Genomic DNA, 18,973 nt, shown 5'->3' with positions numbered 1-18,973 from the left:
CACAGGCCAGTGCACCTAGTGGAAGGCTGTACTGGCCTGCGTGGTGTTTGGAGATGCGTGTGACACCACAAAACCTGCGGTGTCTCCTGACACTGAGGGGGCCAGGCCCCCTCCCCAAAAATATTGAGAGGGCCAAAGAAACCTCAGCCCCCTAGAATCAGTGAGCCTGATGTGCAGTCATACTGCGGGCAGCAGATTCTGAAGGCACACTGGGCCAGGAACAGTCTATGTGGTCATATGGCTGCTTAGTCCGTCAGGGTCATGGCAGTGGAGATGGAACAGGGCAGCTCTAAGAGCAGCAGATGGGGTGGTGGCCGTGTGAGATTCACCATCCCTCACAATCTGCCATCGAAGAAGTGTAGGTCAGTATGGTTCACGACAGGGCCAGGCCCAGCAGTCACTGCTTGAGGTTCACACATCCTGTCCTCAGCTTTTAGTGACAGTTTCTTCCTCCTTTCACTTATCATAGCAGTTCTAAGGAATCAGTGAGCAACACAATGTCACCAAGAGGTCATTTTCTTCTGGTTTACTTTGCCTCAGACCAGTTCCAGCCAAAAAAAACCCTTGCAGCTCCAAGAGGTTTAGCAGAATCAAACTGCTTCCTTAATGCCGTAGTCACTACTGACACGTAATGCACATTCAATGCAAATACACCTACTGGTGGTCTTCTTTTACCTTTTGCAAGTTTTGAAAGTATTTCCTTGTCTCAGGGTATGATCCGGCTCAGACCTCTGGGCTATAAATTCCCAAGGCTGCTTTCTTTCAACTAGCTTCAGAGCAGAGATACCATGGATCTCACTGCCTCACCTGCGTTCTTCTTGATCCTCTGCTGCTGCCTTGGGTCTGTGGAAGCCCGAAACTTTAATTCTATCCTTTCTGTGACAAATGGAGGACCTTGGGGTAGCTGGGGGGTAATCCAGTTTTGCCCTCAGGGATACGCTCATGGCTTCTCACTGAAGGTAAGGTTTCCTCCAGGGCTGCTGTCACTTTGAAGTTCCTCCCTCCCTTTCTTTCTGAAAACCTTCTGAAGATGGGGAAACAATACGGAACTGATGGACTCTTTAAGTTTTTTAGTCCTCTGCTTTATCTAAATTATGGACAACAAAAGGTTGAGTAGCCAGATGGTAATTTGGGCCACCGAGTGAAATATATTAGCAACTTGTGCAGCAGTGCTATTTTCCTAGAAAAAGAGGTGTCTTGTTCTCTTAGAACGGCAATAGTGCCCACTTGAGAGCTGCCGGAACTGAGTTCTGGCGAGTTCTGGCTGAAAAAAAAAAGCCCTGGTATGCGGGCAGATTATTTGGTGGTGGGGCAGTGCACCCTGTTTCACTGCTTGAGGCAAAAGGGGAAGATCCACTTTGCCCTACTGCTGCTGCCACTACCTCAACCACCTACCTTGCCCAAAATCAGTGCCAGTGGTGGAGGTGCTTCTCTGCTGACGGTGGAGGCGGCCAGGCAGATGGGGCGCCCATGGGCATGCCACCTGGGGGGGCTTCTGGTGCCCGAAGCAGCAGCCTCACCCTGCCTAATGAGTGGACTGACTCTGTTTGGTGGGACTGCTTACATGTAGGATGTTACAGATAGGTAGCCGTGTTGGTCTGCCATAGTCAAAATAAAAAAATCCCTTCCAGTAGCACCTTAAAGACCAACTAAGTTAGTTCTTGGTATGAGCTTTCGTGTGCATGCACACTTCTTCAGATACACTGAAGAAGTGTGCATGCACACGAAAGCTCATACCAAGAACTAACTTAGTTGGTCTTTAAGGTGCTACTGGAAGGAATTTTTTTTATTTTGATGTAGGATGTTGTCCTATATATCTCCAGATAAGTTGGACTCCAGTTCCCATCAACCCCAGCCAACATGACAAATGGTCTGGGATGATGGGTGTTATCATCTAAAAGATCTGAGAGGGATCAAAGTTGGGAAGTCTGCAGTATAGGAAGTGATTGCCAGACTCTATTTTTATTAATCACTCAAGGTTGATAATTATGGCTGAATGCACTGTGTTCCATCACCCACCCACAAAGAATGGCTGGTGTGATAGCTCAGTGGGTTGGGCATGAGACTCTTAATCTCAGGGTCATGGGTTCAAGCCCTATGTTGGGCAAATAATTCCTGCATCGTATGGACTAGATGACCCTTGTTTTCCCTTCCAATTCTGATTCTTTAAAAAAAACTATGAATGGAACACAGTAATCAGGTTTTACTTGGTGTAGAATTCTTGAAATTAACACACATGAGTCATGTTATTACTATCAACGGGACTGCGCTGTACAAATTTTAATGGAATACTACCCTTATTTTAAGCCTACGCCCTCCCTCTTAGTCATCTGCCCAGGGAAAGAGCTTTATCTCTATTGCTGCATGGTTAGAAAGGGGCTGCATTCCTATCTCAGGCATGGAAAATCTACTCTGGCCATGGTAATAGTATCCAGGTGAGGCTGCAGACTTAAGGGCATGCATAATTCCAGCTGAAAACTGTTGCATCCATGCCAAGTTAATTGAACTTCGATCTTATTGAACTCATGATTTTGTCAGGCTTTCGGGAATCGGATCCCTCCCCTGGTGGCAGTAAATAAGCAGATCAAACGAAAGGCGCGTTCTTACCAGATAAGTTCTTTAATAATCACAGTGAGAAGCAAAGTGCTGTATATCTCTCTAAATATTGGCGTTGCTCCCAGTAAAGGTTCACCCCCTCTGTCCCCATTAATCTACGCCACTCCTACGTTGAGTAATCTGAGCTTGTTGCTGTTGCACTTTCCTTTTTATCACTTTCCAAGCCTTTCTAGTCTTAGGTGAAGTGAGGTCAGGAATGCTGTCCAAGGACACTGAATCTGCCAGCTGTCTCTTTCCTGGTGTTTCCTATTCTGGCTGTTCCTCACCCAGTATTTCCAAGCTTTTCCCCTCTGGGCTATGCCCCTCTGCAAACCACTGTTCTAAATCAATACTGCCCTCCTGCCCTTGGGGGCGGACAGATAAATGGAGGGGGGGGGCCTCCCATCATTCCTCCTCAGTCCAGTCCCTGACAGATTTACTTTGACTTTGATTTTTGCAGTCCTTGGTTTATCTTCAGATTTATCTCAGTCTCTTTGTCTCTTCTCCCACCAGGTAGAGCCAAACCAAGGTGGTGGTGTCAAGGATGATGATACAGCCCTAAATGGAATTCGCCTGCACTGCACTGACAGTTCAGTAATTGAGTCTGCAAGCGGACCGTGAGCATCTCTCTTGATTTCATTTCCTTTTGGTTGCAATTTTTGGGAAGGTGTTGGTGGGAGGGGCTGAACTGAAATTTGCTGTGCTAGGTTAGACCAGCACGAAGAAACCATAGGGTTCACTTTGCTTTTTCTGACCTCTCAAAGGGAACCAACTCTAGCCTTTTGCTGGCTTCCAACTCAACTTTGCAGGACCCCAAAAAATTGATAGCAGGCCTGGTTTTAGAGGTTGGCACTGTTAGGACTTGCCAATCCCTGTATCCCATAGGTGACCCAGTATGGACACCTTGAGCTTACTTCCTTAGCTGCAACTCTTGCTGTCTTTACAAGTTCACTGAATCTCTTTGAGCAAGGGATAGGAGGAAGGACAGGGAGCAGCAGCCTCTGGTTATCTTGCCCTCTCCCTCTTGGTTTGCCATAGATATTGGCCTCAGAGAAGGAGCTAAGTGAGAAGGCAGTGATGAGACTTAAGGAGGCAAACATCTCAGGCCCAGATGATCTTAGGTTGTGTTAAGCAATAATGATACATTAAAGTGATAATTAACTGTTTCACAGACTCAGACAGCTACAATACCTGCTTCTGGGTTCCTGGAGAACTGCTTCTGCCCTCACCGGGAGCAGGGAGTGTTGGGGCAGAAAGGAGGGGCAGAGGCAGCTGCTTTGTGAAATTTTGGGCACAACAATACAGAGCCCTTGAGACTTTGGGTGCATCCTCTTGGAATATTCACATGGACCTGATCTGTTTAGGTGTGAGCAGAAGGCTTCCCATGTGTGACTAATTAACACCAGTGTCTTCTTTGGCAGGTGGGGAACCTGGACAGGGATTCACTATTGCCCCCAAAGCAATCTGATCTCTTTCTCTCTGAGAGTGGAAGCACCCCGGGGCAAAGGTGATGATACGGCTGCCAACAACATCCAGTTCACTTGTCAAGATGGAACTGGGCTGATGGGCCAGGGACTTACCTGGGGTAATTTTGGCGCATGGAGCAATCGCTGCTCCTCTGGTTATATCTGTGGGATCCAGACAAAGGTGGAGGGTCTCCAAGGCAAGGACGATGATACAACACTTAATGATGTGAAGTTCTTCTGCTGTGACTGAACTCTATGTGCCTGCGCCCTTTACAGCGTATCTCTGCTACTTTTCGGTATTTGTGAAGGTTAACAACTATTAAACATTGTCCTGAGAATTGTGTGTGATTCTTTTGAACAGAATTCTGCACCTATCACTTCTGGATGAGAAGCAATGAAAAATATTAAAGAACTGTTCTTAACCTGAAGCACCACTTTAGCTAATGGTGCCTCCTGCTGCCGCTGCGGCCCCGTAGCATGATTTCTGTTATCATCCTGAAGCAAAGTTCCTAACCTGAGGTACTATTTCTGGGTTAGTGGAGTCTGTAACCTGAAGCGTTGTAACCTGAAGCATATGTAACCTGAGGTACCAATGTATTGATTGATATTATCCTTCCTAACTCACACTAGCAAATTTCTTCATATAGCAGAGTACTGTACATTCCCGTATCACACAGCAGAAAGTTGGCTGCAGACTCGTTAGAATCTCTTAAAATAATAAGCAATTCAATCTGCCTTGCCCAGATTGGGATATGTTCTTGGTAAGACCCCTTTAATCCCTCCTAAAAGAATAAAGACACAACAATCTTATTCATAAGTAACAAAAAGAAGTTTACTCATGATCGGACAGAGCACTGTGTGATTCCTGAAGGAAGACTTTAGGCTTAAAGTTACAGATACATAGAAATAGGTTTACCCCATATGGGAGATAACCCAGGGACTGCTGGCTGAGAGCCAGCAGTGCAGTCCAGGTGAAGCAGGAAGCAGGCAGGACGAAAAAGAAGAGAGGTGGCTACATGACTTGGCCTTTTACCAGGTCTGGAAAGGTCATGCCCACCTACTGGTCATATGCAAAGGAAAGGATGCCCCAGCCAGGTGTAACAGGATGTTTAAACTGGCCGGACCAACATTCCCTTGCATGTCCACTCTAGCCAAACAGGTAATGTTGTACTTGACTGCTCCAGTGGATTACATCCCCCTCCACCCCGCATTTGAATATGGGGAAAGAGCAGGGCTGGCTAAGTTGCCCAGACGGCTGTTACCAAGAGGTGTATGTCACAATACTGTACTGGTAAATGTCTTGGTTATATGCAGCAGCCTTTTATGATATATGGTAAAACCACATGGTAAAATCAACCAGCCTTGAATGTCAGAAGAGGCTCCCACACCAGAAGTTTCAAGGCAGCCCTTCTGCACCAGTAACATAGTCTCTATGGTCAGTGGCTATGACCTCTGTTCACCTGCGTGAGCCAGGCACCCTTAGGCCGCTCCTGCTACTACCATCACCCAGGTCGGATGCGTTGAGTGGTACCAACTGGTGGAGCTGAGAAGTGGAGCAGCAACAACAACAGCTGGTGCCCAACCCCCTCTCCTCCCTGCAGGTTCCAGTGCATCACTGTGAGGGGTTGAGCCATCTCCTTCCACACACTGGTGTAGTGGTTAAGAGTGGTAGTCACGTAATCTGGGGAACCGGGTTCGCGTCTCCGCTCCTCCGCATGCAGCTGCTGGGTGACCTTGGGCCAGTCACACTTCTGTGAAGTCTCTCAGCCCCACTCACCTCACAGAGTGTTTGTTGTGGGGGAGGAAGGGAAAGGAGAATGTTAGCCGCTTTGAGACTCCTTAGGGTAGTGATAAAGCGGGATATCAAATCCAAACTCTTCTTCTTCTTCTTCTTCCCCACTCCCTTTCCCTGCTTGTAAAATTTGGGACTCTGCACAAGGCTGGATTAAGCTTTAGGCAAAATAAACACACACTTATCAAGAGAAGGGGGGCGCCACAGAAATTTTCCTTTGCCAGATTTACCATGGACCATATATTGCAGCTGAGGGGAAAAGGCTCCCACAATAAATGGAAGAATTACAGGCATATATACTACCACAAGAGCAGTAAATAACAGTAAACTAGTAATAATAGAGATTAATGATATACATCAATAGAACAAAATTAGATTCTGGTAATTGGTAAAATGCTACTCGGTCCACCAAGGAAGCATTTGCATGACACACCTACACACTGCAGCTGACAAACTAATGCATCATGACACAAAGTTTGGAAAGCTCTCGTTTAGGGCTTCTAATGGTCTTAATCCGGCCCTGACCCCGCATGACATGATGAAAAGCGGTGATGGCTTAAGGGTTTTTGTGGTGGTCCCGGTATTTTCTGGGCAGACTATGCATAATAATAATAATAATAATAATAATAATAATAATAATTTATTTATACCCCGCCCATCTTTGCAGGCAGCAGATTGAGAAGGCACACTGGCCAGCAACAACAATGGCCCCATGATCCGCTGGCTGGCTGGCCATTCAGTCAACAACCATCCAAGTGACTGAAGATGGGGCCACTCCTGGCTGTTTCCACTGAACATTCACACCTCCTTTTTAAAAAAATATAATTTTTATTAACAGGCCAATCAAATCACATTAATTCCAAATCACATTAGTTCCAAATTATACAGCCAGATTTTTAAAATTTTGTTGGGGGCACCGGAAGGGATCCAAACTTCACTCTTGCTGCTGCTTTAATTAAACAGTTCTATCCAGTTCTGTCCAGATAGTCTCTTTGTTATTTTCCTCATCTTCTTGTTGTTATCATATATTCCTTTCTTTGTGATCTCTGATAATCTTCACAAGTGAGTTAAAAACAAACATATCCTGTGTGGGTTTTGCACTCTCCAAGAGTCATATCACATAAAGGACAGACGCCATTTCCACACCTCCGTAAAGAACATTCCCACAGTCTGTCCGTTGATTTCCACAGGCTTGCCAATCTATATCTCAGGGGGCCCTGCTAGGTCAAGATCACATTCTGATAACCATACATTCACATTCCGATGACCCTGGTCCTCCTCCCCCTCGTCGTCCTATGGGCAAGCCTGTCTTAACGAAACTCCATTTATAACTGCGTCATAAAACTTTCTTTCCATTCCCTTATGTTTCCACCAGTCCTCTCTTTGATCAGTAATTCATTTCCACACAGTTCTTAACTCCTGCTTGTGATTAGTAATTTGCAATGATTCTTCTCTCTGGAGGGGACGGTTATTAGTACTCACATAAGACAAAAAAAGTTTTTTCCTCCCCCCCTTTCCGTTTCACTCCAACATACCAATCTTTTAATGATGATTCTTCACTTGATTTATTTGTCCAGCCCGTCGCTCCGCTCACAGAGATCCCATTAATCAGCAGTCTTTACTCCCGATCTTCACTTGATGTATGTGCATTAGCTTCTTTCCAATTATATATTTCCAATTATATATTTCGAGCTAATGCGAACCAGTGCGCGATTAGAGACAGCGTCAGGGAGAGCCGACCTCATCCGAGGGCTTCGTGCCAAGTGTCCTCACCCCCTACTTTCGAATCCGGGGGTGAATTAAGGACACAGCTGGCAAGGCAGTCCCCCCCATTCCCTTGGGGGGGGCAAGGGAGGCTGCATACTCCCATATCAGCCTCTTAATTACCTCGTGTGGGTCGGAGAGATGTTATTGTTGGCCATCTTCCAATGCGCCCCCTGGTGGCCCCCCCAAACATTCACACCTCCTATCTTCAGTATTTGGTGACAGGTCCTCTGTCCTGAATTCTCATTGTAGCTGTTCTTTTTATTATTATTAATTATTATTATTAAGATTTTGCAACAAATTTTAACATAATCAAAAATTCAAATTACATTTTACATTTTCAATTACGCCCCCCTGACTCCCCACAACGTCCCTTTCTGGTTTATTGCAAATTTACTTCTTCTGCTTATAATTTTGTATGCCTTATGTATTAAAATTAAAGTTGTACCTTGTCAGTCAGTTCTTCACATTTTAACCTCATATTTATGTTTTCTATTTGTATTACTCAAATCCTGCAAGTGAGTTCATTTCAGTGCATTGTTTCTGTATATGCATCATAAGAGGTTCCCAATCTTTTTAAAATGTCCGTATTGCCCTTATCTTTAAGTCTCTCAGTTAGCTTCGCCATTTCAGTGTATTCTATCAACTTTTCTTGCCATTGTTCTTTTGTTGGTATTTCATCGCTTTTCTGTCTTTGAGCTAGTAGAATTCTGGCCGCTGTTGTTGCATACATAAATAAATTCTTGTCTTTTGGTAAATCTTGTCCTATAATACCTAATAAAAAGGCTTCTGGTCTTTTAACAAAGGTTATCTTGAACATCCCCCCCCCAATTCATTATAAATCATATCCCAATAGTTTCTAATTATTTTACAATTCCACCACATATGAAAAAATGTAACTTCCTTTTCTTTGCATTTCCAGCATTTGTTGGAGCTTGTTCTATGCATTTTGGCCATTTTCACCGGTGTAATATACCACATATACATCATTTTCATATAATTCTCTTTCAACAGTATGCAGTCTGTAAATTTTAAATTACTTCGCCATAACTTTCCCCAATCTTCCATGTGTATATTATGCCCTATATCTTGTGCCCATTTAATCATTACTGATTTTACCTCCTCATCTTTTGTCTTCCATTCTAACAATAAACTATAAGTTTACAGTGGTGCCCCGCAAGACGAATGCCTCGCAAGACAGAAAACCCGCTAGACGAAAGGGTTTTCCGTTTTGGAGGTGCTTCGCAAAATGAATTTCCTATGGGCTTGCTTCGCAAGACGACAATGCCTTGCGAGTTCCTGCAGGTTTTTTTTCCTCCCCCCCTTTTTCTAAGCTGCTAAGCTGCTTATCAGCTGATCCGATCAGCAGATAAGCCGCTAAAAGCCGCTAATAGCGCCAATAGCGGTAATCCGCTAATCTGTCAATGGGCTTGCTTCGCAAGACAAAAAAACCGTTAGATGAAGAGAATCACAGAACGGATTCTTTTTGTCTTGCGAGGCACCACTGTACTTTAATAATTTACCATTCTCTTCTATTATTTCTCTTTGGAATCTAGATGTGGTATAACTAAATCATTTCTTATTGTCTTCCTTAAAAACATCATTTAATTGACAATGTTGCAGCCAGTTGTAAACCGAATCTTTTATTTTATCATAAACTTTAAGCCTTAGTTTCCCTTCTCTTTCTGCCAATAAATCTCTATATGTTGGGCATTTTGCCTCCATATTTATTCTTTTGATTGACATCGCCTCTGTTGGGGCTACCCACCAGGGTGTTTTTTGCTCTAATAAGTCTTTATATTTTCCCCGTACTTTTATTAATGCTTTCCTAATTATATGATTGTAAAATCCTTTATGTATCTTCCCTTTATTATACCATAAATACGCATGCCAACCAAATCTGTTATCATGTCCCTCCAAATCTAATAAATCAGTATTTTCTAACTTAACCCAATCCCAAATCCAAGTAATGCGGCTTGCCTCATAATACAATTTTAAATCTGGAAGAGAGAAACCTCCTCTATCCTTAACACCTGTTAATATTTTATATTTTATTCTAGGCTACTTTCCTTTCCATATAAATTTGGATATATCTTTTTGCCACTTCTTAAAGAAAACTGCATCACTTATTACCGGTGTTGTTTGTATTTGGAAAACATTCATTTTGATTGCTGCAATTCTTCCTAATAAGGAAATATTTGTCCCGTCCCCCCCCATATTTCTAGATTCCTTTTTACCTCATTCTAGCATTTTTCATAATTGTCTTTATAGATATTATGGTAATATTCCTGGTTGTGAGACAAATTCCTAAATATTTAACTTTTTAATGAGTTTCTATTCCTATGATTTGAGACAATTCTTTTTTATCTGCTTCTTTTAAATTAATAATTTGGTCTTGTTTTTATTTAATTTAAATCCTGCTACTTGGCCAGACTCCTGATTTTTTTCTATAACTTTTGGGAGAGAGTCTTTAGGTTCTTCTACCATAATTACAAGATATTCTGCATAGGCTTTTAACATATATGATTTTTTGCCTATTTTAATTCCTTTAATATTTTCATCTGCTCTGATATTTCTAGCAAGTACCTCCAACACTAATATAAATAATAAAGGTGATAATGGACATCCTTGTCTTGTGTCTTTTTGAATTTTGCATTCCTCTGTTATCACCTAATTTACAATTAATTTTGCTTTTTGGTCTGAATATATGGCTTGAATTCCTTTCCTAAATTTATCTCCAAATTTCATTTCTTGAAAATTTCCCCCATGAATTCCCAAGAGACATTGTCGAAGGATTTTTCCGCATCTGTGAACATCAGTGCTGCTTCCTTTTCATTTCTCAATTCCAGGTATTCTATGATGTCAATAATATTCCTAATATTATCCTTCATTTGTCTTCCTGGAAGGAATCCGGCCTGATCTTGATGTATATAATCTTTCAGTACTAATTTCATCCTATAGGCCATTATGTTAGCAAATAGTTTATAATCATTATTTAATAATGAAATCAGTCTATAATTATTAACTGCTAACACATCAGCCACTTGTTTTGGAATTAAAGTTATATATGCCTCTTTCTATGTCTCTGGGGCTTTCCCTGAAGTTAAGATTTCATTCATTATCTCCTGTAATGGTTTCAACAATTGATTGTTCAATTTCTTATATTATTTTGCTTTTAATCCGTCTGGTCCTGTCGATTTCTCTATTTTTGCTAAGTTGATGGCATCTAGTATTTCCTGTATTGTTATGTTGGCATTTAAAATTGTTAATTTCTCTTCTGCTATCCTTGGCAGAGTACTACCCTTCAGGTATTGATCTATATCTTTACTTTTTTCTCTTCCTTTTCTATATAGTTCTGTAAAATATTTAACAAAAGCCTTCCTAATTTCTTAGGGATTGTCTATAATTTTGTCATTTAATTTTATTTTCTTTATATATTTTTTTGCTCATTTTTATTTAACTGCCATGCTAATAATTTCCCTGGTTTGTTTGCATACTCAAAATATTTCTGTTTCATTCTTTTTATCTTCCACTCTATTTCTTGGTTAATAATCATTGAATATTGTGTTTGTAACAATTTTATTGCTTGTTTTATAGACTCTTTATTTGGTCTGTTTATTAGCTGTCTTTCATTTTTCATTAATGCCTCTAAAATTTCCCTTTTCCTTTTCTCTCCCTGTTTTCTTCTGTATGTGTTTTGCTGAATAAATAGACCATTCACGATCGCTTTACTGGCATCCCATACTACTTGAATTTTGTTTTGTTTTTTATAATAATATTTATTCCTTTTACAACAATTTAAACACTTACAAAAAAACAAAGAAAAAACAGTACATTACAATACAAAAACACTACATAAAAATTAACAAAACAAGAAAGACAAAAACAATTTAAAAACACATCAAAAACAAAAAAAGGAAAAAACTTCCAATATCTTATCTTTCTTTCACATATTTCCATGGCCTCCTCACACCTCCCTTTTTGTATTCCACTTCTATTAATTATTTCAGCAATTCCTTTCCATCTTCCCCTGTTTTCTGTCCTATAATTATCTTAACACATTTTAACCTTATTTTCCTTTAATACTCTATTAATCTATTTATACTTAATTCCTTATAACATTTCTACTGAAGCCATATAACTTCATTCCAACATTCTTCTAACATTCATTAATTTTACAATATTTCTATAAATAATCTTTAAACTTTTCCCAGTCTTCTTCCACTGACTCTTCTCCCTGGTCTCGGATCTTGCCAGTCTTTCCTGCCAATTCCATCTAGTCCATCAACTTCATCTGCCATTATCCAACACTTCAGTGCTTCCAAGAGACAACCATTCTCTCAGCCAGCAAGAAGCAGATGGTTCACAACAAAGTTTAGGGGTCTGGCAGGGCAGGTCCACCTCCTTCTTTGGCATCCATCAATATCTTAAATTTTACTCGAGGCTTCCTGCCCTGCCAAACAAATCCAGAAACATCCCTCTGCCACCTCCTGAAACAATCCATCCCATCCAAAACTTGCACTGTTTGGAACAAAAGCAACATCCCCGGCAACACAGCAACCCCCATCCCCACCCCAACAGCTCGGCCCAACAATAGCAACTTCAGATTTGTCCATATTTCCCAATCCCCCTTCTCTTCAATCCAACGTCCTTCACAGTTAGCCTTAAATAAATTCACATTTTTGGCGGTCATACTGACCCCCCAAAGCCTCTCTTTCTCAACCGATGTTAGTCCTATCTCCTCCTGAAGCTCTGTCAAGCTTTCCTTTCCCAATTCAGGTAGGGTTTCTTTAAGTTCCATCATATCAGATGTCAACTTATGTTCATTGAGTTGCCTTTGAATGGATGGGGCTCTCTCACACTCTAGTTGTATTGTTTTACATTCAGCAGCAAGGGTTTTCTCCCTGACTTCATCAGCAGTTTGCCGTATCAAGGTAAATTCCTGTATCAATCTCTGGATGGTTTCTGTGTTGGTGTTCACCTCTTGTCCCAAATTGTCTGTTTTCCTGTGAAGCTGTTCCAGCGAATCGTTTATTTTCACTAATATGACCACTAAGGCCTCTTCTGTCGACATTTCGTCTGTTTTTTTCTTTCCATCTGCCATAACACTTGAAAGATTCAAGGTCAATCCCAGAGTCTCACAATTCTTATCTTGCAGCTGGAAATCCCCCTAGCCCAGCTCTTATAAAGTAACCAATTTCAGAGACTTCCACTAGGAGGAAACAGTTTCTATTTATAATAGTCAACAGTGTCCCCTTTAAACGCAACTCATACAATCCAAAGTTAGTTTCAGTTTTCAGTTACTTTTTACTCCTTTTTAGAAGCAGCCGGAGACAATAGAAACAATGTATTTCTCTTACTTTGCTAGCTGTCAAGGAACGTTCTAAGTGCTGTCAATGAACATTCCAAAACGTCAGTCCTACTGGCAGCCCGTTTCCAGGGTCAGAGCGGTGGTATTTTAATTCCCTTCACTCTCTCCTGCAGGCATACTTAGTCCAGAACTTCCCCCCCTCTTCTCCTGCCTCCAAGGGGGGTTTATGCTCTTTACCGATGAAAATTTAGTCTTTTACAAAAGGCTTTCCAAGACTTCAGCCTACAGCCTCCTTACCTCAGTCTGTTTACAAATAGGGAAGGCAGACTTCCTGTTTTGAACCTCCCCGTTTCAATGCCAAATTAAAGGAAAAAGTCAATGCTCTCCGGCAACAGCTATGCGGCTTCGCTCCATGGAAGAAGCAGATGATTCGAAGCACCGCACCGCTCACCCCACATCGCTCCGGATCCCCGAAACCGGGTTTCCCCATGAGTAGGGGAGGCGCAAAAGGTGCCCGCCGAATCCCACGTTCACAGGCTTCTCCCGCCTGTGATTTTTACGGGTCTCCCCCTTCACCGTGGCGGCCAGACCCAAATTTCCACAGAGCAGATTCCTCCCGATCAGAGGAAATCCACCATTGCCGGAGGCACCAACCCGGAAGTCTTCCCCATATTACTTGAATTTTGGTGTCTTTGTTAATATTTAGATCAAAATAATCTTCTAAGGTTTTTTTAAGGTTTTTTCAAAAAAATTTAGATCCTCTAACAAGTCCTCATTTTATCTCCAACTAAAAGTGGATTGAATTTCATCTTGCATTTCCAAAAATACAGGGCTATGATCTGATATTGTTCTTGGGATAATCTGTATTTTCCTTACCCTCAACTCTAATTCTTTAGACACCCATATCACAGTGATTCTTGCACTTTCCCCATGTACATTAAAGTGAAATGTGAATTCTCATTGTAGCTGTTCTAAGGGTGTGGATATAGCACCCAAGTGAGTTGCAGGACTTCATCAAGACAGAATAGTTTACTTTTTGCAGGTTTATTTTGGCTTGAAGAGGTTACAACTGAAATACCCTGCTACTCTGAGAAGCTTATCAGAATCAAACTATTTCCTGAACCGCCAGCCAATATTGATACACAATAGGTATTTAATGCAAATATATCTACAGGTGGTGCTTTCTTGAGGTGGCACTTTCTCTTGTCTTTCACCTTTCCTGAATTCTCATTGTATCTGTTAGGGTGCTCACTGGAAGGACAGATCCTAAAGCTGAGGCTCCAATACTTTGGGCACCTCATGAGAAGAGAAGACTCCCTGGAAAAGACCCTGATGTTGGGAAAGATGGAGGGCACAAGGAGAAGGGGACAGAGGATGAGATGGTTGGACAGTGTTCTTGAAGCTACCAGCATGAGTTTGACCAAACTGTGGGAGGCAGTGGAAGACAGGAGTGCCTGGCATGTTCTGGTCCATGGGGTCACAAAGAGTCAGACACAACTAGACGACTAAACGACAACAACAGAATACCCAAGTGTGTTGCTGTACACAGTAGAGGCAGAGGGGATTAATTTTTGCAAGATTAATTCCCCTTGGTTGAGTTCAAGATCAGATTGCAGTAACTCTGGGTAGTTCAGTGGAATCAGCTTGTTTCACAACGTTCCTTGCCACTGCTGAAATGATGTGGTTTTAACGAAACTCTGTCTACTGGTGGTGTTACCTAATCTCTTACTGTGTTCTGAAATAAGTGACACAGCTGAAATTTCTGGGCTATATATTCTCAAGGCTGCTATTCTTTGATGGACTATTTCCACCTTGATTCAGAATAGATTGCTTTCCATGGACTTCACCATCACTACTATGCTCTTCTTGATCCTCTTCAGCTGCCTTGCCCATGCAGAAGACGAGAACTATAATTCTGTCCTCACAGTGAAAAATGGAGGACCATGGGGCACTTGGGGGACGATCCAATTTTGTCCATGGGGATATGCTCATGGTTTCTCACTGAAGGTAAGGTTTGCTGTTGGGTTGCTGTCACAATCAGATCTCTCTCTCCTTCCTTTGTTTTTTTCTGAACACTCCCCAGAACACAGTTTTTGAACTCAACTTTAAATGTGGGGAAGCAATAGGACAGGGATGGACTCTTAACTAAGGAGATGCTAGGCCAAATGGCCAGAATTGCTATCAAATGCTCCCTAACCTCCATTATCCACAAATGAATGTGTTAAGGAGATAAGGATAAATGGCCATAAATAAGTGGCAGGGAGGAAAGGAGTCTGCCAGCTGCAAGAAGAGAAGTTTTTGGATTAACTATCTGCAGTCTGGATTCAGACTGTTCTTCCGAGGCTGGAAAAACAGCAAAGACAGCTTGTTTACTGAAAGCTGAATCACGGGACAAAGCGATGCAGTGAGTTTTGGAAACTGTAAGAGAATACTTCTCCCAACCAACCAGCTTCTTCTGCAACCAACAGTTGCAGGAATAAAGGATACAACACCATATAGTGTTGTATCATTGTATATAACACCATATTGTATACAACACCATATAGTGAGAAGTGAGGTTACAGGGAACCAGGCAGAGGGCCTTCTTGGTAGTGGTGCCTGCCCTGTGGAACACCCTCCCATCAGATGTCAAGGCAATAAGCAACTACCTTACTTTTAAAAGACATCTGAAGGCAGCCCTGTTTAGGCAAGTTTTTAATGTTTAATGCTGTATTATGTTTTAATATTCAGTTGGGAGCCGCCCAGAGTGACTGGGAAACCCAGTCAGGGGGGCGGGCAGTGCCAGATTTACGTATAAGCTAAACAAGCTATAGCTTAGGGCCCCCACTCTCTTGGGGGCCCCTCAAAAAATTAAATAGAAAAAAACCTGGATGTACATTTCCAAAATTTAAGTTAAGTTTATTACTTTGATAAAATACATATTTTGTTATGTGCAAATGGCTTTAGCTATGTTTAAGTTCCTTAAATGACCATATAGCAGATATTCAACACAAAAAACAGTGGCAATTTGTTGTTGACAAAGGACAACAGGACATATAAAGGGCCCCATTACCTTCAGTAGCTTACGGCGTCATCAAACCTAAATCCGGCCCTGTAGGCGGGGTATAAATTATAAATTATTATTGCATTATTATATGGATGGGAAAGCATCATGGAAAAAAGTATCACAGGCAGGAAAGAATAAGGATTACAGCTAAAGTTCCTCACTTGGAACTTTATAAATTACCTATTATATCAACACTAATTGAAATCACAACATTGTAGCTGTTATATAAGAGATTATTTTTACTCAGTGGAATTGAATGGAATGGAAATTATTAAAATTTTGGAACTCAGAAAAAAATGTAATGCAGTATTGCCAAGTAATGTTTGGGTCTGCCATTTAGAGTCAAAATGGCGCCTGGTACCCGAAATTCCACAAAGATCCTCACCTCAGGAACCATTAGGGCCAGGTTTAGTGACAATATCTCAAGAGGCGGGCACACTCATAGAGAGCATACAAATGGAAAAATCATTTCCCAAAATATATACTAGATTGATGTCAGTAGTTCAGCAGTTCAAATTTATCACATTCTCTGCATCTCTTTTCCCTCTAGGTAGAGCCAGTTCAAGGCCGTGGTGATGACACAGCCCTCAACGGAATCCGCCTGCACTGCACGGATGGTTCAGTTATTGAGTCTTCAGTTGGACCGTGAGTGGCTTTCTTGCTTTCTTCTCCACTTTGGTTCAATTCTTTGGAAGATAATGGTTGAAGGGGCTGAACTGAAATTTGTTAGGCTGGGTTAGATCAGCACCCGATAGGAGGGCAAGTCAACATGGCTACCCAGTTCTCTTTTGGGGGGTGATTGAGCAGTGGCAACCAACGTCAAGTGTCTACCACCTCTCTTCCTAAGATAGTATCGCTTACCCATCATTCCATACCTCTTCAAGATCCTGTTGATAGGAGATCCCTGAATTTGACCAACTGCTCCCTCTGGCCCAGTCCCTAGTTGCTGGTTTCTCATTCTTCTTGAGGAAGAAGTGGAGGGCCAAAGTCCCATGCCCCACATTACATCTTCTGATGTCCTATTAACATCCTCTCAGGGTTCTGTTTCCTCAGAAGAGCTACGTGGCTCAAAACAAGTTGAGCCCCAATAAACTGATACTTCTCCCCATTTAAGGTTTCCCGACTCTTTTCCAGTAAACACATAATTATTCTGGATCATCTCAGACCCAGAAGATCTTAGGCTGTGTCAAACAATATTTATTTCAGACTGCGAAATTTAACAGTTTCATAGACTCACACACCGATAATACCTGATTCTATGATCATGGGTTTCTCCGCCTTCACTAGGAGTGGAAGGTAGAAGGGAAGGAAGGAGCAGCAGGTACCTTTTGAATACAATGCAAAGCCTTTGAGACACTAAGAGCCTCCTCTTGCAATGCTAGTAATGGCCTGATCCCTTTTGGAGCAAGCAGATTCCTGTCCCATTTCTAATTAACGGTCAGTGTCTTCTTTGGCAGGTGGGGATTCTGGACAGAGATTCAGTATTGCCCCCGTGGCAATCTAGTCTCTTTCTCTCTGAAGGTGGAAAAACCTCAGGGCAGTGGTGACGATACAGCAGCCAACAACATCCAGTTCACCTGCCAAGATGGTACTGGACTGATGGGCCATGGACTTTCCTGGGGTAGTTTTGGTCCATGGAGCAGTCGCTGCTACTCCGGATTCATTGATGGCATTCAGACAAGGGTGGAGTCTCCCCAAGGCAAGGGCGATGACACAGCACTCAATGATGTGAAGTTCTTTTGCAGTGGCTGAACCCTAAGTACCTCCCTGTATCTCTGCTGCTTTTCAGTAGTTATGAGCGTTAACCACAATTAAATACTTGCTTGAAAGTAGTGTGTGATTCTTTTCATTTTAATTACTTAATTTTGCACCTATCTCTTCTGAAGGAGAAGCATATCTCTATCTCTATCATCTCTATCTCTCATCTATCTATCTATCTATCTATCTATCTATCTATCTATCTATCTATCATCTATCTATCTAATCTAAAGAAGGAGTGACTGGCCAAAGGTCATGCTGTGAGCATCATGGCTAAGTGGGAAGATCTGATACAATGGCCATACTGACTTCCTGTAAGATCATTAGCTAGTCTGGATTCCGATCTAGCATATCTAGCATATCCAGAAGACAAGATATGAGGGGGAAAGTGGAGGCACTATTCTGTCCATTTCCATCCTGCTTGCTTTGAACACACATGCACCCCAATGCATCCCAAATGCACCAGAAACATGAATACTAATCCAAGACCAGTCCTCCCAGATGTGCAGCACTGAGGTGGGGGAGGGGGTGGAAAGAAGAAGGGCAAGAACCCCCCCCGAAGGAGTTAATGCCCCACTTGCCCCTCCAACTCCTGGTCTCCATGTGGCTTTTGTAGTCTGCCCCCTGCCCTACTGGAATTTCCTTTTTTTCCTGGTAATCAATAGAACCAAAAGGGAACAACTTTTGCAGGTTTACCTTGCTTTGGACGAATTGCAGTACAGATTCACAGAAACTGAGTGGTTTATCTGAATCAAGCTATTTCCTAAAGTGTTGACACACAATGTTTACTGCAACTCGTTTCTACTGGTGCTGGGGCTGCACAGGGCCTGGAGAGAGAAAAGGGCTCAGTCTCTTAGATTATTGAATAATAATAATAATAATAATAATAATAATAATAAAGAGAGGTGTAGGAATAACGAGGACGACAGGAGGTTGGATGCAGGTGAGCTGTGCAGAAACACGCTGGCAAGCATGCTTCAAACAAGCTGCATGGCTAGCTCTGCCAAGGCTCCTTTTATTAGCAGAAGTCAACAATTGGAAGCAGTAGTGAAACCACTCTGAACATGACGTATTTTCATCTAAGCACATTTCCATACACACATGTCAGCAGGTGTTTCCCTAAAATGTTCCCCAATACTTGATTACATCTGCGTCCCTGGTTATGCTCCAGCCAAGCATTATGTCTAGTAACCAAATCTGAGAGAGGACAAACGGTCAGGGGGAAAACCCTGTTTGCTAGC

General features: G+C 42.1%; 1 protein-coding gene across 1 annotated transcript; it reads left to right on the top strand.

The window, feature by feature from the left end:
- The first annotated feature begins 785 nt into the window (after window positions 1-785).
- Window positions 786-17,803, top strand: LOC309530580 (vitelline membrane outer layer protein 1-like). Its single transcript, XM_082219649.1, has 3 exons — window positions 786-959; window positions 16,525-16,619; window positions 17,432-17,803. The coding sequence occupies exons 1-3, from the start codon at window positions 789-791 to the stop codon at window positions 17,724-17,726; spliced, it is 561 nt and encodes a 186-aa protein (XP_082075775.1). The 5' UTR covers window positions 786-788; the 3' UTR covers window positions 17,727-17,803.
- Window positions 17,804-18,973: the final 1,170 nt, after the last annotated feature.

Source organism: Podarcis vaucheri (assembly GCF_965113315.1).
Source record: "Podarcis vaucheri genome assembly, chromosome: 4".
In the NCBI taxonomy this organism is placed as follows: Eukaryota; Metazoa; Chordata; class Lepidosauria; order Squamata; family Lacertidae; genus Podarcis; species Podarcis vaucheri.
Note: the sequence above shows the minus strand (reverse complement) of the source record. Positions and strands in the feature narration are given on the sequence as shown.